Source organism: Sarcophilus harrisii, chromosome 5, assembly GCF_902635505.1.
Source record: "Sarcophilus harrisii chromosome 5, mSarHar1.11, whole genome shotgun sequence".
NCBI classification, from domain to species: Eukaryota; Metazoa; Chordata; class Mammalia; order Dasyuromorphia; family Dasyuridae; genus Sarcophilus; species Sarcophilus harrisii.
In genome coordinates, this window is record NC_045430.1 from 268,509,776 (window position 1) to 268,531,534 (window position 21,759).

The following is a 21,759-nucleotide window of genomic DNA, read 5'->3' on the forward strand; positions in this document are numbered from 1 at the left end:
AGCCCTGGTGATCTCTGTCAGGGAAGGAGAAGTTGAACAATCACTCAAGTTGTTATAGAGAGGAGGCTTTTCATGTCATTTCAGACTAGATGTCCACCGAGGTCCCTTACAGCTTTCCTACTCTGAGAAATAGGCACGTAGTTCTCAAAAAATAGCATCATTCTATCTTTTACGATTCTTCCATCTTTAAGTGTATGCTTCTGTGATCATCATGCAAGGTCTGTAAGAGGCTTTCCAGCAAAACAGATGCTGAATGTGGCAAATATTGGGTTAAAGTTCTGTTTCCGGCTCTCTCCTGGAGCATCTGGCTACTAGACCTCCTAGCTAACAGCTAGAGTCCGTCCTTGTCCCAGCTTCTTATCTGAATCAACACCACAAAGTGTAGTTCTACCTCTAGTGGTCTGCTATCTTCCTTGGATCTTGTGTTCCCTCACCATGAACTGCTAATCTTCAGCTTGTGTTCTCTGCTTTGGCACTCCTCAGTGGGGTCTGTCTAATCGGTGCCATCTGATCTGGATTTCACAGGTGCTCACCACAGGCCACAGAGCTCTCTAATTTTAACCCCAGAAAGGAAACTACTCCTATGTAAAAAGCTCACAATGACAAAGGATGGGACCTTGGAGGGCTCCCTGGGCCAAATCGGACTGTACTACAAGTGGATGACATTTTCAACAAGTATGGAACTTCAGGGGAAAATTATACTGAAATCAATCCAGTTTAGATTAGGTGTGATTTGTTTGTCTCATTCAGGGGACAATCTGATCTCCAGTCTTAGATAAAAATGAATTTATTCAACTTTGGTTGATCTTTGCTTTGGCCTTCTAAACTTGACTGCTCTCGACCATTTCACTCAACCTTCCACCATCCATCAGGGACTAGGCTGCTCAGCATCTTGATATCTGCCCTGCCACCAAGTACAAATCCCCATTCTACTCATTTCTACTGTACTCAGGAACAATAATCAGCTCAACATTACTACTAGTCATTACAAGGAAAAGATCAGTTGAAATACAGAACAAAATACAATCCCAAATCTTTTATATCTTTAGCATATAAATATAACTTACCCCTCAATACCCAAATGGCACCATCCATACTCCCACTTTTAAGAAAAATTTCTGCTGCCACATTAACAATCTGGCACCGTGATGCTAACTTCTCAGGGCCAGTAAGTCCTTTTAAATTTGTGAAATGGATTTGCAGTTCATGCAGTTTGTCAAGTACCTTCCTTCCCTGTAGCAAAAACAAAGAAAACCAACTAACTCGATTATATTACTTTAGATATTTGGAGTAATAAAGAGTTACTCACTTATTATTGGTACAATTATTCAATTTGTCAATTATCTAGGACCTTACAATCTTTAACTATGGACAACCATTAAGGTTTTTCAATAATTAATCTAGGAGTAAATTTAGCTACTCAAATAACAAAAAAGCCAAAGTAACTGAGTTTTACCAAAATTTGCTTTTTCTTATTAATTCAGATACAGAGATACAGGTCTATCAGAAGTGAACCAGACTTTGAAGTTATGTGTGTTAATAATTTACTCTTCATCACTTTTTTCTTTTAGTATGGATAACAATAATAACAAAAAAATCTGTATATTTTCTCCACCAAAGGATTAGGAATATTGCCAAATTGAGCTATTTAAGAAATGTCTTTCCTTCTAGCATGGAGGCATATAAATTCTAAAGAGTCATTTAATATATTACTAGCTTTTACAAAGGAATCTCAAAGATGGTTGGGGATTAATATGAAGGACACAGAGGACTTTTGGCTATACAGAAATCCCTAAATGCCACAAAGTAGAACAAGTTATCTATGGAAAGCCAGATAGTATTGAGACACACAATGACCTTTGGGATCACCACAGAGGACTGACCCCCAGAACTGTACTGCACTGGGTAATTGCAAGACCAATCACTGAAGGTAATCAGAGTGTAAAGACACAGTTCCTGCCCTTGAGGGGTCCGCAGTCTAATGGGGAAGAGAACAAACAAACTACAGAATGAACTGGAAGAATCACCAGGCAGGGGACTAGAATCAAGGGGGAATTGGAAAAAAATCTTTCTATAGAAGTTAAGATTTTTAGCTAAGACTTGAAGAAAGTCAGGAAACAGGGATATACCTTAATCAACAATCAAGTATCAAGATAAATAAAGGATTTAACCATTGTAGGGAGCCTATGTAGAGTTGTATTAAAATATTCTTCTTCACAGAATTTTTTTAAACTATTAAAATATTCCTAGATTTGAAGTAGTCAGGATTTTAGTTCTAAAAGGAAATCAGTGGGAATTGAAGCAATCCTTGAGTAACATCAAAATATGCTAAGTTTGGCTTTATTTCCTATGAAAGAAGTGTGCATATGAGTGTGTTAAATAAGCAGCATTTCTGTGTTGTAAGGTCTATAAAGTGCTTTATGTGTACTTTTTTTTTTTGATCCTCACAATAACCTTTCGAAAAAGATATTAGTATCCTTTCTTCTCATTTTACAGAGAAGAACAGAGATGGGAGAGTTTAAGCGATCCCTTAACTGCTAAGTTATGGGAGGTTTGAGCTCAGGCTCACCACTGTGCCTGGTGACTCTAATTACAAGGCACAGAATACCCTTATGAGGGAGGGCAGGGATGTAAGATACTGGTGCACTTTTCTCCTTAGGCCCTCATTCCTCCTCCCTTCTGTTTTCTATGGACCCCTCTATGCAATGACTATTAAGGGTCTTTTTATCCCAATGGGTGGACTTGTCCTTCTTAAGGATTTAGGGAGACTGGTACTATAATAAGCACAGTGACCAGAGTATAAGCACAGCACTGAAAGGTGGCCTTAGGTTTTGATGCCAGAAGTCCATCTCTAACACCAAGATACACATTGGGTAGGTTTTTAAGGGAAAATACAACTGTCTTTTAGTCCCTTGGATTAAGCCCAACTATCTCTGATATTACCTCACAAGAAAGATAATATATAAAAAATGACTTTATAAAATGTATATGTCCCCACACTTGGAGTTAAGATTCTAATGCTGAGCAGAGGGGAATTTAAAACAGCTGTGAGTCAGGCACTGTTTCTTTAGGCTTTCCTACATCCTGGTCCTCTCCAACTCATCAGCCATCTGCATGGACATCATTTTTGTCTCCCATAAAAAGTATAGAGCTTGGGCATGGAAGTGCTTAATTATCTCAATATTTAAACTCAACACATTTCATTCCCCAAAACAAAATAATCCCTCTCCCCCCACCATGAAATACCTTTGACCACTGTAGAAGTTTGTGATAAAAGTAGACTGCACTGATTCCGATTCTTCCCAATAAAGTTTTATCAATTTCACTGTTTTGGGGATCTTTGCAGACTGAAAAGTAAATAGTTATGATGTAACAGAATGTGAAATAGCAACTTAACCTGTACAAATTATTTTAAATGATAGATTAAAGTAATATTTTTAAAGTAACATTTTTATACTTTATAGTAATAAATATATTATCTCAAATAATTTCAAATCAGGTGAGACCTCAAATTTTATTTCAGTTATTAAGGAATTAAATTAGGAAGAAATTATGAGATTTGCTCTCAGTGACAAGAACTAAAAAACTTGGAATGTTCTTTTTTAATTTGCTAGCACCCTTGTTGCTACTTCAAATGAAAAAAAAAATAAAGCTTATGAAATAGTGGAGATTAGAACTCCAGAATCTTGGATTTGAATGCTATTATTCATGCAATTCACATGTAATTTAGTTTATAAAAATTCTTTTGTAGTTAATGCATCATTGAAAGAAGCAAAATAAGCATATAGAAATAGGTTTTCATGTTCGCTTCCTTTTAATTTTATAGCATAAAAAGGCCCTTCTCTCCCCCTCCCCCCAGCTTTTCTAGGGTCAAGAGCAAGCTAGGAGTCAATTTCTGCATCACTTCGTGACAATAATAGTAACTTTTACCTGCATCAGCAAATTCACAAAAAGGAATTCCTTGTCTTTCTTCTTTGTAATCTTTGGTTAATGCTTCAGCAATGAAAGCTGAAAATCTCTGAAGATCTGCAAATTTTTCACAGCCCATTTTTACATTAATGTACAAATTTCCCAAACTGGTCCAGTCACCTTTTTCTTTACAATGCTATTGAAGATGATAGAAAAAATGATTACTTATATACTAAATCAAATAAAACCTTTAAATAGGCATTACAATTCTATGCTGAGGTACACCTCTCTTTTCTGAATATAATAAATTCTTATGAATTCAGGAGTTATAGAAGATTTCACAATTTAAGTCTTCAACTTCTATTTAATTCCATGAAGTATCCCCCATACTGAATGGCAAGATGCAATGAATTTCACAAAATTAGGTTTTCAGATATGTAAACTATTGAAATTTTACTAGTTTCAAATAATTATGTTTTCCTATAACTTGGACTTTATGAATGAAAAAATTGTTTTCTTTCCATCAATTAAAAAAAGACCATTGATGATATACCCTTGTAAGATTGATTACTAAAATACATTTTTGTAAATTTAATCATGTTAAGTACCGCTAAGCATTTTAAGAGCAGCTTATGCTTAGTGATATACTCTTCTATAAAAATACCTACATTATTTATTTCATTTTTAAAGGTAATTTTTTTAAAAAGAGAGAATATACTTAATGATGGGGCAATTGCATGGCTCAGTAGAGAGAGTACTAGGTCTAGAATTAGGGATTCTCCTCTTCCTGAGTTCAAATTGGGTACCAGACACTTATTAGATGTGTCATTCCCCTGTTTGTCTTAGTTTTCTTACCTATAAAATGAGCTTGTGAAGGGAATGGCAAACCATTCCAGTATCTCTGCAAAGAAAATCCTAAATGGGGTCACAAAAGTTGGACATGACTGAAAAATGAATGGACGAATGCTTAATGATAAAATATTAGTTTGCTATACATTCTGTACCAAAAACTGTATTGAAGGTCACAATTCCTGTTATATACTTTAAAGATCTGAGTTGAGATACTTAATGATACAGGTGTGCCCACATATTTATGCTATAAATTCTTATATTAGAGCAGCTAGATAGTATAGTGAATAGTGTTTAGACTGGACAGATTCCAGTCTAGGAGTCAAGAAAATGAGTTCTAATCCAGCCTCAGACACTTGCTAGCTCTGTGACCTGGGGCAAGTCACATAACCTTGTTTGTCTTAGTTTCTTAAGTCAGAAAAGAAACTGACAAATATACGATCTTTGCCAAGAAAACCCCAAAACAAGGTCAAAACCAGTTGGTTATGACTTAAGTAACTGAATAGTAACAAACCCGCTACTTTCACACCATTAAGTTGATCATCCACTTAAATAATATTTAATATTTAATTTAAATAATAATTAATATTAAAATACCATTTCCATGGAATAACTGTGATATGTAATGTTTCATTTAATATTCCGTTTTTGTAGAAATCACATTAGATGGTATATGACTATGATCAAATTACAACTGTGTAAGTAACATCAATTTGGCTTGCATATTCTACTACTAAATCAATGGCTAGGTAATCAGAATTAAAAAAAAATGCAGATCCTGAAGCTTAAAATTGACCAGTAACTATTCTCTTTAATGGAATATGTTTTCTAGTTAAAATAAATTTTGTTTTCTCAAGTTTAATAAATCTACAACATAAAGAAATTAGTGTTAAGAGTGGAAATATATTTTAAATCAGTTATTTAATCTTGGTTTGCTAAAAATTTGAGTATTCTTCCCTCTTCAAAAATTTTAAGTTGAAGATATAATTAAATATTTTCTTTGGATTTTTATTGTATGAATAGAAAATAAGCAATCTGTCTTAAAAACAAAAGTTCTAAGTCGATAGGTCACTTACCTCTATTTCAGTTATTGCTGAATTTAAGTCAGAAAGCCAATTCTTTTTAAACTGTCTCACCCGTAACCTTTAATAATGGAAAAAGGTTAATTACTCTTATGTTTACCAGACTACAAGGCTGGATATTTTTAGAAGTTCAAATGCTTTTCACCTTAAATAAATTTCAGGATGATATAAAAGTTTCTGATCTCTAAAAAGTTATCAGGAAATTTAAAAATAAAATTCACTGTAGCATTTACCATAGCACTTGTTAATATAGAATGGTCCGGAAAAAATGTTGCAGGGAAAAAAAAGAGGGTGTTAACGGCAAAACACAGGAAATCATTTTAAGGGGATTAGAAACTAGAGTCTTCTAATATATAACCAAATCCTTCTTTAACAATTAGCAAAGTTTTTAGTTATTATGGGGGAGGAAGAAGTGTCTGCAGCTATTAAGGACTTCAGCAGAATAGAAAGTTTGGGGGAAACCACCTGACAGAAAGATGAATGGCTCAAAATGCAGAGCAAGGTGTTTATGTTTGGACATGGCCAATGAGGGATGCTTGACTGTGAATATCACATGAGTTTTGTTTACCTGTTGCTTTTTTCCCCTCAAAGGAAGGAAAGCAGGAGGGAGAGAGAATAAATGCTTGTTAATGGCAAATATTTTTAAGAGAGCTCTGGCTAAGTATGGGGTTGCTCATCAGCGTCTCTCTAAGAGTTGGTGCTACCTAGATGGAAGCTTGGTTTGTATTTTCCAAGGGAAAAAATTTTCACATCTGGCTGACAACATTCTGTTGATTCTATGGATGTGAGACAGTCTATCTTCAAGGTGTAAAATGTAATACTGGCTCAAATGAGGCAGACTGTATGAACTGTCTAGTGGTAGTACATCACTAGTATATGGTGATGAGGATAATATTCAGAACTCTCCTGACTTACAAGTGGGCTACAATCTAAAAGTTCATTTTTTAGTCAGCTGTTGAGAACTCAGAATTCTGTTAGAGAAATGAAAGTTGTTTGTAACAGGTTATTTTTTTTCTTCCTTTAGTAATATAATAGAAACCAGTGGGAAAATATAATTTAAGTTAGGAGAAATATGTTTTGCAACCAATTTTTTTTCAATGGTGTGTATTATCAATATAATCTTTGTCTGAAATAATGGTCAGAAACCACTTCTTTAAATTCATAAAGTCCAAGTTGAGAAAATATAACTATTTGAAACTAGTAAAATGTCAACAGTTTACATATTTACTACCACTCTGAAAATCTAGTTCTGTGAAACTCATTCTATTTTGCTATTTAGGATGGGGACACCATCACTATATTCAGAAGACATTGAACACTTAAATGGGTAACTAAATTATCATGAATTCATAACTCCTGAATTTATGAGAATCTATTTTATTCAGAAAACAGGGGCACCTTAACAGCACAGAGTTATAAAGCTTATTAAAGGTTTTATTTGATTTGGTATATGTAGTCATTTTTTAAACCATCTTTAACATTATCGTAATTAGAGATAGATGAGGAAACAGAAAAAGCATTACAGAGATTCTAGAGGGACACATCTGGGTACTCACATAAACTTAAGAATAATCATCAAAAGTAACAAGTATCTAAATTCTGAAATGGTGGGAAATAGAAGTAAAAGGTAAGGGCAAGCATATGTAAAATCCTACTATGAGGAAAGAAAGGAGGTGGAAATGAAAGACCCTCGAGGATCAGAGGATGGCCAAGATGAGTACCATCAAGGATCATCAACCCAGGACATGCAAACTGACACCTGGAACAGCTGTAGGGTAGATGGACAAATGGGAAGCAGTGTGTGAGTGACATTTCTTAACTTAGACATCTGCCATTTGGGCAAGCCTTGAGTATGAGACTGTTTTAGATGAGAGCATGAATAACTTGCGACCAAGTAAAATTCTGTGTTGATGTCTTAATTTCTGAACTTATTTCTGAGCCGAAAAGGAAAAAAAAAACATTTTTGGTATTTTAATAAAGCTTTAAAAAAAAGCTTTCTTACCTGGATTTCATTTCTAAAACAGCATTTATTTCTTGTTTGGAAGCCTGTACTTGGTATAAGAGCTTAATAAGATAGTTAAAATGTTCAGAATCAAGAATCATCCCAGCTTCTACAAGCTGCAAAATAGCAAGAGAAAAAATATTTGACAATACTTTCTACTGCAAACATTTAGACAAAACAAAGCATTCAGCCATTCTTCTTCTGCTTTCCTTAGACTGTTAATTATTGCCAAAAGTTATGAGGATAGAACCTACCAATATCACAAAAGAATTAGCTAAAGAATTAACCTACCAATACCACAAAAGAATTAGCTAAAGAATTAAAATATTTAACTAGGAAAGTGCTATTTTAGGCAGTGGGGAATAGTTGCTTAAAAATCTGCTCAGAAAGTTTCTGAAGAAAGCAAAGCCACTCTGAAAACAAAATGTGATAATGACAAATATTCTAAGAGTGTATGTGCGTGCATGTGTACCACACAGACCCTAGTGGTATAAACAGAGTGCCTATCTATCCACACACCCTAATATACATAGTATATTAATTGGATGCATTAGATTCCAAAAAAAGAATTATTTTATATTGGGGAGTAAGACTCTCCTTCTTTGCTCTGGGTCTGCAGAAAAAAGTGGCCCCTCTTCTGATAAAGCCAACCTTCACCCCTAGCCCCACATCGGTTCCTTCCATCCCACCCACTCTCAAGCTTCCAAACTATCCTAGGTGGTACCTTCATACAGAATGCTCAAGTTCGTTTGCAAAGCACTGCCCACAGTCACTCATCTCCCACTCTGGAAAAGCAGCCTGGTGCAGGGCTATGTGGAAGGTCAGCCTCTCAGCTCACCACCTGCCTTTAACTCACACCCTAGAGGTAGCTAACTTTGGGCAGGCTGTCCCATCTCTCAGTGCTTCAGGCAATTCTAAGATGATGGGCTTTAGACAAGTTGCTGTTCTGTATCAAGGAAGGAGTTTCTCTGCTGTGGAGTTGGTCCAGGCCAAAAATATAAAACTAAAAGCAGATTTACGAAGCAGATCCTAGAATAACCATCCCTACTTTCACAGGTGAGGACACTGAAGTGCCTTGTCCATGGCCACAGAAGTATCAGGTAGGATTTGAAGCCATATCTTCCTGAATCCAAGGCTAGCCCTACACTTTGCTGCCTCTTTCTAATCCTCAGTGCTGAGTTTTTCTAGACACTTCTTCCCTGCTCCCCATCACGTGTCTTGGTCTCTCCCATTCATTAAAAAACAAAACAAAACAAAAAACCAATTCCCTTCAAGCCTCCTCATTCTCTTCTCTCTGTCACAATCAAATCCTTCTTGTTCCCTTTCCTACTTCCCTTCCAGGATCTCAGCACAGGAAGGGACCTCAGGGACCATTTAGTCCAACCCAATTTGAAGCAAGAATTCCTCATACTAAATATCCAATAAGTGGCCATTTGGCCTGTTGGAAGACTCTTGGTGTTGGGAGACTCCCAACTGCCAGAGAGATCACCCTAATCTAGCGTCTTTCTAATTCTAATTAATTGTGATTCCACAGCTTTTCAGGTCAAACTCTTCCATACTACAGTCCTTGAAATACATAAACCTAGCGATCACGTCTTGTCTGAGTCTGATTCCTTCAACAACGGATCCTCAGCTGGCATGGAGGCTTTCACCCTAACCAAGGTCCTTCTTAAACTCAGAACACTCCAGAGCAGCAAAGGATGCTGGGGTGCGGTGTCATATCCTTATTTCTGGATGCAAAGCTTCTTTTCATGCTGACTTCCATCTGTTCTTCTCTCTTCTCTTACCCTCCTCACCAGGTTCCACTATAGAGTTCTCTCCATACTCTTCCCCTCCCCATTTATCTTCTCACCTTCACTGAGACCTGCCTTCCCACTGATGACACAACCTCCCTAGTTACCCTTTCTAGTATGTCTTTAACTCAGAATGCTCTTTGTTCCTTATTGCCATTTCTAGACTCTTCCTTTACTATTATCAACTCAATGAACTCTCCTCTGAAGTTCATTCTGTCCTTATCTGTCACTTAAGATCATCGGAGCTATTATCTATTGACCCCTCAGGATATGAGCTAAAAAAACTGAGGACATTAACCAAAAGTTCCTTCTTCTCCTTCCTTTATCTCACATCCCTCAGATCTCTTCCTTCACCCTTGATAAGGAGAAGGGTCACCTCTAGGTGATGAGCAAGTCCCTTTACATGTATTCTTGAAACCATTCTATCCTATCTATTCCAGGAAATTGTCTCCTTACTTTCATTCTTTCAATAATCTATAATCACGATTCTTTGAATCAAACTTTTCAATTAATTCTGACTCTAATCATATTATCTAATTATATTATTGTTTAATTCTGTTTCTTCATCTTTTCCATAATAGGATGAAATACTGTGTCAAATGTTTTACCGAACTCTAGGGTTTGGCTGGCTAATATACAAGTTTAGTAACCCTGTTTTTTTTTTTTTTTTTGCAAGTGAACTCTATCAAATATTTTTATACATTTAATATTTTTCCTGAATTACATGTAAACACAATTTTTATCATTTTGAAAAGTGAAGTTCAAATTTTCTCCCTCTTTTTTGTGCATTCTTGAAAAGACAATTCGATATAGTCATGGTGTGATTAAAAAAACATTTAAAAAACACAAGAAAAATAAAGATTCAATAATGATTTAGAGCATTTTTATATGCTTACAGATAACTTCCAATTGGGTAATTTGATATACATATATATATATATATATATGTATATATATTAAAAAATTAAAAAATTGTATATATATGTATATATATATATATATATATACACACACACACACAATTTTAATTTTTAGGCCTTTGAGAATGGTTGAGTATTTATTTCTTTTTTTATTATAGCTTTTTATTAAGATATATGCAAGGGTAATTTTTCAGCATTGACCCTTGCAAAACCTTCTGTTCTAACTTTTCCCCTCCTTCTCCCTACCCTGTTCTCCAGATGGCAGGTAGACCCAATACATGTTAAATATGTTAAAGTATATGAGTAACCCTATTTTTTTTTAAAAAAAGAAATAAAATTAGTCTAGCATGATGTTTTTCACCAAGATATGCTACCTTTCTGTAATCACCACTTTTTTCTAGCTCTACTTTTTTTTTTTTTTTTTTTTTTTTTTTTTTTAAATGATCACATCTAGGATTTCCCCCTGGAACTAAAAGTTAAGCTCACTGTCCTATCACATTTGCACTACAGTTCTCTTTCCTTTTTTTTTTTTTTTTTTTTTTTTTTTAATTAGCACTATTTGTCCCTTCTTCTCCACTTCTGTGGCAGAAAATTCTTCAGGTTTTCATGGTCTTCTCCCCCCTCTCCCAATAATCTTTCAAAAATCACTGGCAGTAACTGAGCAACTGCAAAAGCCAGATGTGAGTTTTCCTCCAGAAAAAAGAAGAAACAGTTCATTTGGTTCAGATGACCTAATTTCATCAAAGGCAACTAAGATGGCCTCTCATGATTTTTCTTTCATATTCTGAACTTCAATTCACTATAAGCTTTGTATCCACATCCACCCGCCTACATCTCACTAACTTCTGTCTCCAGTCATTGTTAACCTCTTGACTCCAGGCCTGGATAAAGACCGGCTATGAACTGAACCTACCTAGACCCCAAGCTGTCTCTATGAATTTCCTCTCTGATCCCACCCCACTTCTAAACTTCCCTATTTTTGTTGGTTCCACTGTCCTGCCAGGTATTCAGAGCCACAATCTGAAGAATTCTTATGTTTTCTTCCTGCTGTTCTAAGTAAATCATGGTTACATCTTTTCAATTTTACCTCACTCTATCTTCTATATCTTCTCCCTTCTTTTTCCTTTGTCTTTTACCTGGTCTACTGAAGATGCTATCATATTGGTTTGCTTGCAATCAAGACTGAAGTCATCCAGCTCTCCTCTATACAAATGTCCAGTTAACAATCCTAAAATGGAGCCATGAATATGTCACTCCCCTATTCAAGTTTTCAGTGGCTGCTCTAATGTCTCTAGGGCAAAATTCAAACTCCCCAGCCTACCACTGAAAGCCCTCCACAACCACCTTTCCAGACTCATTTCATATTACTTGCCAAATGTTTCTGCAGCTCTTGTCTTGAGAGCTTGGAATCCTTCCTCTAACCTCAGAAGTTCTCAGGTTCTACTTCCTACAAAAAGCCACGAGCGCTCTGCTATGTCCAGTTCACTATCCTAGAATTAGGCAACTAGGTGGCAGCAGTGGACAGAGCACTGGTACTGGAGTCCAAAAGAACCGATTTCAAATCCATCCTCAGACACTCACTAGTTCTGTGACTGAGGAAGACATATAATATGTGTTTACCTGAGATCCCTCAACTGTAAAATGAGGATATTAATGGTACATTTTTCAAAGATTGCTGTGAGGACCAATAAGATGCTTGTTAGCCTGGAGTAGGTACTTAATAAATGCTCATTTCTCCCCTTCTTTCCCATCATAATCTGTGTATGTATATATATATATATATATATATATGTGTTGTATCCTTACAAGAAAGGATAAACCTAATAAAGATGGACTACTTCATGTTTTTCTGTTTATCACCAGTACCAATAGCTGCTTAATAAATGTTTTAAATTAAAAAAAAAGTATAAGAGGACAATCATACCTTGCAAAAGATATCAATTAGAGTTGGTACAGCATTCCTTAAGTTCATAGATGCCACATGCTCAAATACTTTTATTAATACTTTTAGAGCAGGCTGGATAAAACAAAAAAAAGATGCACACTCATTTTCACAATTTCTTCTTTCAGGATACTTTTGCTTTCTCAAATTAATTCAGGCTGAAAATGCACTTGTTCTCTAGGAGGTATTTAATAAACATAAACATCAAGCCACTAAATTACACAAACAAATGCATAATGAAACAACATTCACTTAGTGAAAAAACTTTCAAAGGTATTTCTAGATTACTTACCAGCATTTTGACCATTATGCTGATGTTCACTACCTGAAACACTTCTTTCAATAAACAGTGTTTGAGTAAAGAAATCAGAAGGTCATTTAGCACTTGTGATTCAAAATGTACCCCAGGAGGAAACTTTCTGTAGTACTCCATAAACAGGTTTACTGAAAATGTAAGATTCAGATGACATGATTTTAAGATATTGCCATTTGGAAATTAAACACAATTCAGTAAGTTTTATTAAAAAAAATGAGAGGCCTAGTGCCCCCAGCATATTAAACTGCTGTTTGCCACCCCATACAGAGTCTCGTAACTGAATGTTGGTTATGCATATAATAATAAATGACTTATTATCAGTAAATGTTTGATTTGTATACCTATTTTATATACCTACATACCTGGGGTCACGTAAAAATTTCTTGGGTGAAATGGGGTTGTGAGTGAAAAAGTTTAACAAGTCCTGCTATAGCCAGGAGAAACCTTAATGATCTAGTCTGTCCTCTTCAATTTATAATAAGGAAACTGAGGCCCCAAAACACTGACTTCATGGTCCCACAAAGTTACACACATAACAAGTAAAAGAGCTTAGTCAATGAACTCTACAATCTATGTTCGCTGTATTACATTAGAGATGCTATGTCTTAGAATGAGACAACTCAAATAATTTCGATTTGATTAATAATAATAGCACCTGATAATTATAGTATTTACAGAGCAAAGCATCTCAATACATTATTTCACTCAAGTCTTAACACCACTGTAGGTATATATTATACATATCATTTATAAATGAGGAAACCAAGTCCCAGAGAGGTTAATTGCAGAGCTAGTCAGTACTGGAAAAAGAACTGGAATTTAGGTAATCCTGACTCTCCACTCGGGCACTTTGAGCACCAAAGACATAAAAAGTCCTGGAAGCATGAACAAATATAGCACAAATGCAAACTGTTTTTAAAAACCAGCCTTGGAAAAGAAGAGAGAAAGCTGTATCCAGAAGCCACAGGAGTGAAGAATAGCAGGGACAGAACAGGACAGGGCTGTTCCTGCTCAAGTCTTCTTTGGCTTAAAGCAACAGAGAGAGGCTTCTCAAAAGCCAGCTAAGCCTGAGGGGCAGTGGGAAGACTGGAGCACAGAGGGCTGGCACGCGAGTTTGGGGTGTGCTGCTTAATCCCTCAAGGTTGCAGGGCTGTCAACTTGAACTGGATGGAGCTTCCACACCAAATATTCCTCATCACAATGAAACCCATCCACTGCATTTATTGAACACTTGCCATGTGCTAAGGGCTGGGATCCAAAATGAAGAATGAACTAGACAGATTTATGGCCTGTGCCTCATTCATGCAAAGAAATGGTGATAAGAGTCAGGAGTCTGATGACTTCAGGTAATCTGGCCTAGATCCAATACAAATAAAGTAGTGAGTGATTCTATCGGCACTTTGACTGCTGAGCCACTGTCCTAGTGAATGGGGAGGAATGACCAGGCAGGAGAGGGAATGATCTCAGGTCAGAGAGGGATGAGTAAAGCACCACGCTGCTGCAGGCAACTAGAAGATGTAAGTAGTGTTGGTCTTGATAAAGAAAAGCAGCCCTTCCAATTAGAGACTGGAATACAGGAAGAGAAAGGGAACTATGGAAGGTTCTGAGCAGTGGAATGTGAGAAGAATGGTGGATAGTTGACCTCTGCTTTTGGCAAAGTAGGAGCTGAAATTCTCTGCTCAGAGAATGAAGTGATACAGGAGGGCTTGAGGAAAAAAGAAAAGGAATCTGTGCTTGGCCCTGGAATCTCCAACATTTTTACCAGTAACTGACTTGGATAAAGGCAGAGATTTATCAAATTTGCAGATGACACAAGCTGGAAAACTTAACTCTCACATTGGCTAAAAGAGTTAGTATTCAAATAGACTTTGGCAGGATATTGAGTCATACTAAAAAAAAAAATTACACATAATATGGATAAATGCAAAGAATTAGACTGGGATTAAAAAAAAATTAACTTTACCCCCATAGACTGGGATAGAGGGGTGTTCCAAACTAATTCATCTACATGCATCTCAGGCAAAGGTTATGTACAAATGTTAACGAGATGGGATCAATTTTGAGCTGTAAGAGATCAGACTGAATTATATTTGTGAAACTGTGTACTAATTTTAATAACTCTAAACTTATATCCTCCAAAAATGCTCTTCTTTATACCTAGCAATATTTTCCTAATGATTCTATTTTTAGTCATGAATCACAAAATACATCACAAAATAACTCAAAAAAATCTATGGAATGATGCATGGTGGACATAAGCAGAGAATAAAATTATGATAAAAACATAAAAGTGGAAGATAAAATATCCCCTAAGATGTATAGGACTACAAAAGAAGGGGAATGAAAGCTCAGAGTTGGTGCAAGTTAACAGAACAATAGATTAGTATGTTTGTTATATAAAACAAAAGGTCTCAAGTGTGTCAGTTTGGTCTTGTATGGAAGATTTATGTTGAAGCACAGATGAAAAGACATCGGGGTGGGGGGGGGCTAAGATTTGAATCTCTGTTGGGATATCAAGACAATCTATATATTGAAGAAGAATGATAAGTGGAAAATTACATCCTAATACACATGGAAAAGATTTTCAACAAGGAGTGAAACAAAAAGTATTTTTTATTGTCCTTAACTATTCTATCTCCAGAGCCACAATGCTCTAGCTGGGTTCCACGAGTGATCTCTACTCTGCACTCCACCTCTACAGAACTGTCAAACCTTCTGATCCTTAAAAAAGGGCCTGATCAGGTCACTCCCCTAACTCCCATGTGAGTGACTCCCTATTACGTCTAGGACCACATACAACCTCTTCTTTTTGACATCTAGAGTCTTTCACAATCTAGCTCCAACCTTTTTTTTCAACTTCATTGTACTATCAATAGGTATTTTTAAGTGTTGCTCCTCTTCCTGAATTCCACGGTTCAAACTCCCCTTACTGTTCATCACACAGAACACACTGTTTCTTCTCCTTTGTTGAATTCTCCATACCTGGAATTCTCACCTCAGAATTCCTTGTTTCCTTCCCAAATCTGTCCAACTGGCATTTCCTGCATGAGGCCTTGCCTAAGCCTCCAATATCTACCCCTACCCTGCCCCCAAATTACCTTATTTTGTCTATGCTTATATGTGTATATGTTGTCTTCTCTGATAAAATGTAAGCTCCTTGAGGGCAGGGGCTGTTTCATTTTTGCCTTTGTATCCCCAGCGCCCAGCACAATGCCTGGTACATAGTAGGCACTTACTAAATGCAAACATCTTGTAATGTCACTAATGAAGAGAAAAAAAAAAAAGAACGTCATTGAAATATCTGTTATATTGCCAGGTATCAAGTCCAATATTAATGGAAGATTTCTGGCTATTGATCTGATAGTCTTAAAATTTTCTTGCTTTTATCTTTATAAATTTTTAAATAGTACTTTCAAGATAACATTTTAAAATGTCAGAAATTTTTTTTAGAATTAAACTGAGTTCTACAATTGAGTTGTACAATCTCAATATAATTCTCAATTCAATGTTATCAATACAATTGAAAATGGCATACTATGGATTAAAAGAAGTTATCATGAAGATAGATCTCAAAGATTGTCAAATAATGATGAAAAGCCATCCTCATCTAGGCAACTATATTTTGGAGAACAAAGTATGAATTTCAGCTAAGAATTTCCTTGAGTTGAAAGACTGATAATTCAGTGTAGGGCATAGAAAGTGGCAATACAATGGAAAATGCTACACACACTTTCTCTTTGCACAAATTTAATTTTATGGGAACATCCTTGTTTAAAGATATGAAGATCATCTTTAGGGAATGTCCAGAAATACCCTCTACCATGCAATCTGTTAGCTCCACTTCTCATAGACAATCCTTTGCAGAAGAGATTTCCTACTTCCCCAAGAGTTATTCGTCATTATTAGGAGTTTCTCCCATCTCTTAAGAATAAAAGACCTGCCTCTAAAAGATGCAGTGTACTCCTCCAAGATATTATTTCCCTTGGGGTCACAAGCAGAATTTTGAGTCAATTCCTCTTCTAGTCTCAACTTTACTTAACAAACACATCTAAAGATTGGCTTAAAACTATGCCTTTGGTTATCCCTTTCCACTATTACAATATTATGAATTTTCCTTTTTTTTTTTTTTTAATCAATCTGATCCTTTAGTGATCATAACAGAACAAAACCTAGTAACTTTCCTTAAGTCTTAACCTCCATGACCACAGGGAACCTCACAGTTGTGAGGTCAGTTTACTGATGCCTTCCATATTGTCCTGGAGGATCTAACTCTTGTTTTTCCCCCCCCAAGATCATGTAAAATAATGAGCACTAATCATTTCAGAAAACAGCAAAAGTCAGTAAAAGTGAAAACTGATCTGTAGAAAGCTTGGGATAAAACCCAACTACGACTCAGAATTGTTAAAGGACCTTGGAAAGAAGATCATTCTAGAGTGTTCTCTATTCTTAGCTTAAATGACAATGGAACTATCATTTTTTGATTCCAACACCGCAGTATTTAATATACTCATATAAGGAATGGTACAGAAGATGAAACTGGGAAAAAGCAGCTAGAATGACACAAGTGCACACAGAACTCTGTGCTGGAGGAGACCACTTAGTAAGGATTCCTATCCTGGGGTCATTTATTCACCATTAGATAGATATCCTACTGACTTTTGTTTTCTAGATAAAATTGTAATCAGATCATACTGCTACTGGAAAGACCATGTCAATCACTTCCCCTATTGCTCCATTTATTATCCCAATCAATTCCCAAACCAAAATATCCCTCCTTGGCGACCAATCCTCTACATATGTTGTCTCTCACTAGTAGAAGGTAAACTACTTGAGAGCAGAGACAGTATTTTTATTACCAATGTTGGGCACATAGTTGCTTAACAGATATTTTTCCATTCATTCGCTAATCATCTGAAAAGGAGACATCACACAAAATACTACCACAAAAAAAAAAAAAAAGACAGTATAAGAAGACAGTAACTAATGACCCAAAGCTTACTATCTCTTAACTATAAAATCCTTTTGAGAACGCTCTATGCATGTATCAAGAGAATGTTTGATGAAAATAGAAGGGTATAGGCAGACATTTGTGGATCACTTTATAATTATTTTTAACAGATCATCTTTGCCCATAGGATGTAAAAAAAAAAATAAACTAAATCTCCTGAACCCACATAGCTCCAAGACAGCCACCAAGTGGCTGCAAGATTCTCTTTGGAAAATCATGGGAGAACACAGACAAGAATTCTTTTTTTTTTTTTTTTTTTTAAATTATAGTAACTTTTTATTGACAGAATCCATGCCTGGGTAATTTTTTTTTTTTAAACAAACATTATCCCTTGCACTCATTTCTGTTCCGATTTTTCCCTCCCACCCTCCACCCCCTTCCCTAGATGGCAAGCAGTCCTATATATGTTGAATATGTCCTAGTATATCCTAGATACAATGTATGTGTGCAGATCCAAACAGTTTTCTAGACAAGAATTCTTAATGAAGATGTGGGTTGTTGGGGAAGGGATAACTATATCAATAGGAGATGTTTTCGATCATTTATTTCTTTGAACTCGGGTAAAGGAAACAATTCCTGGTTCATAATTCATCATTGTCTTATGTCAAGGCAGGTCTTTATCCAATTTTTGGTAAAAAAAAAAATCAGGCTTTATGAAATATGAGGATTAGAAAAATAAACCTCCTTTATTTATATAACTAGCCATCAGAAAATTTGAGCAGACTTTTTGCCTTCCTATTTACTTTAAAATTTAATTGATCGAATAAGGTAGTAGCAGAGTTTCAAAGATTGCTAAGGAGTAGTGCTTTATAAAACAGAGAATGCTATTTCCTTTAGGTGGTCCACTTTTTTCTTCCTTTTAATTTTAATGTGGCTTATTTTTACATAGCAAGAACATTAACACCAGTTCTCCATGTATTTTTTTCTTTGGTTGCTTTCAAAATTCAGATCTTTGGTTGTCTGAAATGACTATCATTAATGGTTTTACTCTTTGCTTTGTACCTTAAATAGCAAATGACAGTTAATTGGTTCTCAATTAAACAATTTTGTATCATCTTATAGGTAGATGACTATTGTAGTATCTTATTTAATAAATGTTTACTGATACTACTGTTTTTATATTGCCAAAGTTTCTCCTGGCATTCCCCCTCTCTGAGGGGTACTCCATATAACAAATAATTTCTTTAAAGAAAAAAAAAGTAGAAGAAGAAAAATATAAAGTTCTACTCTCATCATGAAGCTTTCAGCTCTGCAAAGGTATGAGATGGAAGGTATCTTTTCATCTCAAGTTTTTGAGAACTCTTTGGTCACATACTATCCAATTATTCTGAGTGGTCAAATTAAGTAAGTTTCATTTATCTTTAAATAATTTCCTAAGAACATTAGCACATATAAAAAGGATTACAGAAAAGAGAATATACTATTGACTTTTTGTAGGTATTACTAAATTTACTAAGCATTTATCAAGAAGAAAATGTGATTATTCAACTTCAGAGATGGTGACTTATTCCTTCATTCAGAATAACTGATCCTGGGAGGGTCTGCAGGAGGCAAACTTCTGGCATCTACCTTCCTCCCATGTTTGTGACAGTATGGCAGTGCCTACATGTGATAGATTTGTAGAAAACATTAAAATCCTTTACCAGGGAATAAATAACACAAGTATATCCAAATGAAAGTGCCTTCTTTTTGAGACCCAGTGAACTTTTGTACATAATTAGCTATTCAATTTTGTGGCTATGTACCTGTGGCTAGTGATGACAAGACAATAATAAAGAATGACTTGACATATTATTTGGTGGTGTTCAGGCAGTTTAAGAACAAATTATCTGTTTTGTGTTAGTTGTTAAGATTGACACATAGTTTTGGTCATCGATTCTATATAGTTTGTAGAAGAAAGCATGATTTCTTAAAATAGAACACTGGAATGTGAATCACATGTTCCAGGGAGTATGAAAATGTCTGGACATAATTTAAATTGTTACTCTTATTTTTAAGCTGTCAGAAAAAACAGACATTTATGATTTCTACATATTGGTACTGTTAAGTTGTGGGTCTCTAGCTTCACACAATTGGATATCGAGATAGCTGCAGAATAGGATTAAAACCTGCTCCAATTTGCGTACTTAAGACAGCTGATTTCTCAACTATTTAAGTGAAGCTGATTCTGGAAGTCATGACTATTGCTGGGAGCCCAGCAGAGTCTGGATGAGTCGGTGTCAAAGTGCAGGCACTACCTGTGGCATCAGGACAGCCGCAGGAGTCCCCACAATCATTCCCTGCTACATATTGTGTGGGCCAGTCATTCTTCCCATCTACCATGCTCTCAAGTCTTCTCAAGTACTCTAGGTGTTTCTCTAATCTCCAGTTTCTCTGGGCTACACTCAGTATTTTGGTGGAGGAGTGGAAATTGTGGGGATACTCTTCTCTTGGGGAACAATGCTCAAAGACCACAATATTTATCCAAACTGTCAATTTCAGAAAAGAATACTATCAAAAACTGACATCTTCCCACCCCCCACCCCCGAATTTTTCACCTAGTAATTTTTGAATGCCTTGTAAGAAATGAAAATCCAGGTGAAAAGTGAAGGAACAACTTTTGAACCGAATCCCCTAACATGAGTTGTATGCTCTTTGTGTATTTTATATGGATTTGAGAAGGATATTTTATCTCACCTGTGTTCCCTTTTCATAAAATAAAAACCCATTTGTCAAATTCTCCAAGGCAAAAGAGATAAATAATAAATTTGTATAAATTACTGGGAGACATAATGCAATTTATGCATGTTTATATAAAAGAATCAATATGTAATTTTAGTAACATAGGACATACATGTTTTATATGTAAATAAAATCAAATTTTTTAGAAAAATCTCTTTCAATAATTTGAGTATGGAAAATTCTTAAATAATGAAAAAAATAGTGCTTTATAATGACTTATAGGATTAGATAGTTACAGATACATTTTAAACAAGCAAATTATTACATTTCAATACTTTCTTGGGCCCGCAGAACTTTTCCAGAAAGTCAGCATATGCAACTGAATTTTACATTTGAAATATACACATCACTGAGTAACATTTCAGCAGTTTGTCTCATACCTGCACGTTGAAGCAGACACACCTCACCAATATTTATGTATTTCTTAAGTATTTCCATGCAAACCTGCAGAAGCCATGAAAAATTGTTATGACTCATTCTTGAACAGATTATAAAAGCAAAATTTACATAAATAGTAGTTTTATCTTGTTGGCTGCTCCACATTTTGCTTAAGTTTAAATTATTTGGGATAAAAAAGATGGTCTTGATTCATAGGGACATAAGAGAGAAAAAAAGCCAATTTTAAAGACATCACGATGTAGGAGTCTATTAAAAAGTATATAGTTATGATTCTTAAAAAAAACTGTACTGATCACTTCAGATATCAGGAATTAATTCATTAGACATGTGCCTAAAACATTTAAATATTTAAATTTAGAGAAGGTAAAAAGGGAATTTATGTTAAAGCTTTATGCTAACAATGCCAAAAGAGTTAAGGCTATGGTTAAACTGAATTTTCTATCTCTAGAGAGCTTTCCAAAGAGAACTCTCTTATAATGCTGTATAATGATGTTTCTGACTTTTCCAAAAAGAGACTGACTTTTTCAAAGGGAGATTCCTTGCTTGTGAAATCCAGTTACCAAGTTTGAGATGTAGAGTAGACAATCTTATATTGAAATGAAAAAAATAATTCTCTTTGGCTTTTAGTTCCTAAATTAACAAGACTTTTTTTTCTCAGTTTCAATTTTCAATAAGAACTATTATAGATTGTACAACTTTGGCAGCATTTTTGAATATTCATTACAAATTTGAGTACAGAAGAATCGTATTATATCACTGATGGTGTAATCCTTTACAGGGTCATGATTATCTTTTTAGCAAGCCACTATGTTTTTCCA

At 35.3% G+C, this 21,759-nt stretch overlaps 1 protein-coding gene across 1 annotated transcript in view; it reads right to left on the reverse strand.

Moving 5' to 3' along the window:
* TOPAZ1 (testis and ovary specific PAZ domain containing 1) overlaps nucleotides 1-21,759 on the reverse strand; it is a 68,615-nt gene that overhangs the window by 12,468 nt on the left and 34,388 nt on the right. The window contains exons 9-16 of the mRNA XM_031940259.1: nucleotides 20,923-20,986; nucleotides 12,790-12,941; nucleotides 12,480-12,572; nucleotides 7,843-7,958; nucleotides 5,835-5,901; nucleotides 3,931-4,105; nucleotides 3,247-3,347; nucleotides 1,068-1,233 (exon numbers count right to left, since the gene is read on the reverse strand). Coding sequence (XP_031796119.1) covers nucleotides 1,068-1,233; nucleotides 3,247-3,347; nucleotides 3,931-4,105; nucleotides 5,835-5,901; nucleotides 7,843-7,958; nucleotides 12,480-12,572; nucleotides 12,790-12,941; nucleotides 20,923-20,986 — 934 coding nt within the window. The remainder of the gene's footprint in view (nucleotides 1-1,067; nucleotides 1,234-3,246; nucleotides 3,348-3,930; nucleotides 4,106-5,834; nucleotides 5,902-7,842; nucleotides 7,959-12,479; nucleotides 12,573-12,789; nucleotides 12,942-20,922; nucleotides 20,987-21,759) is intronic.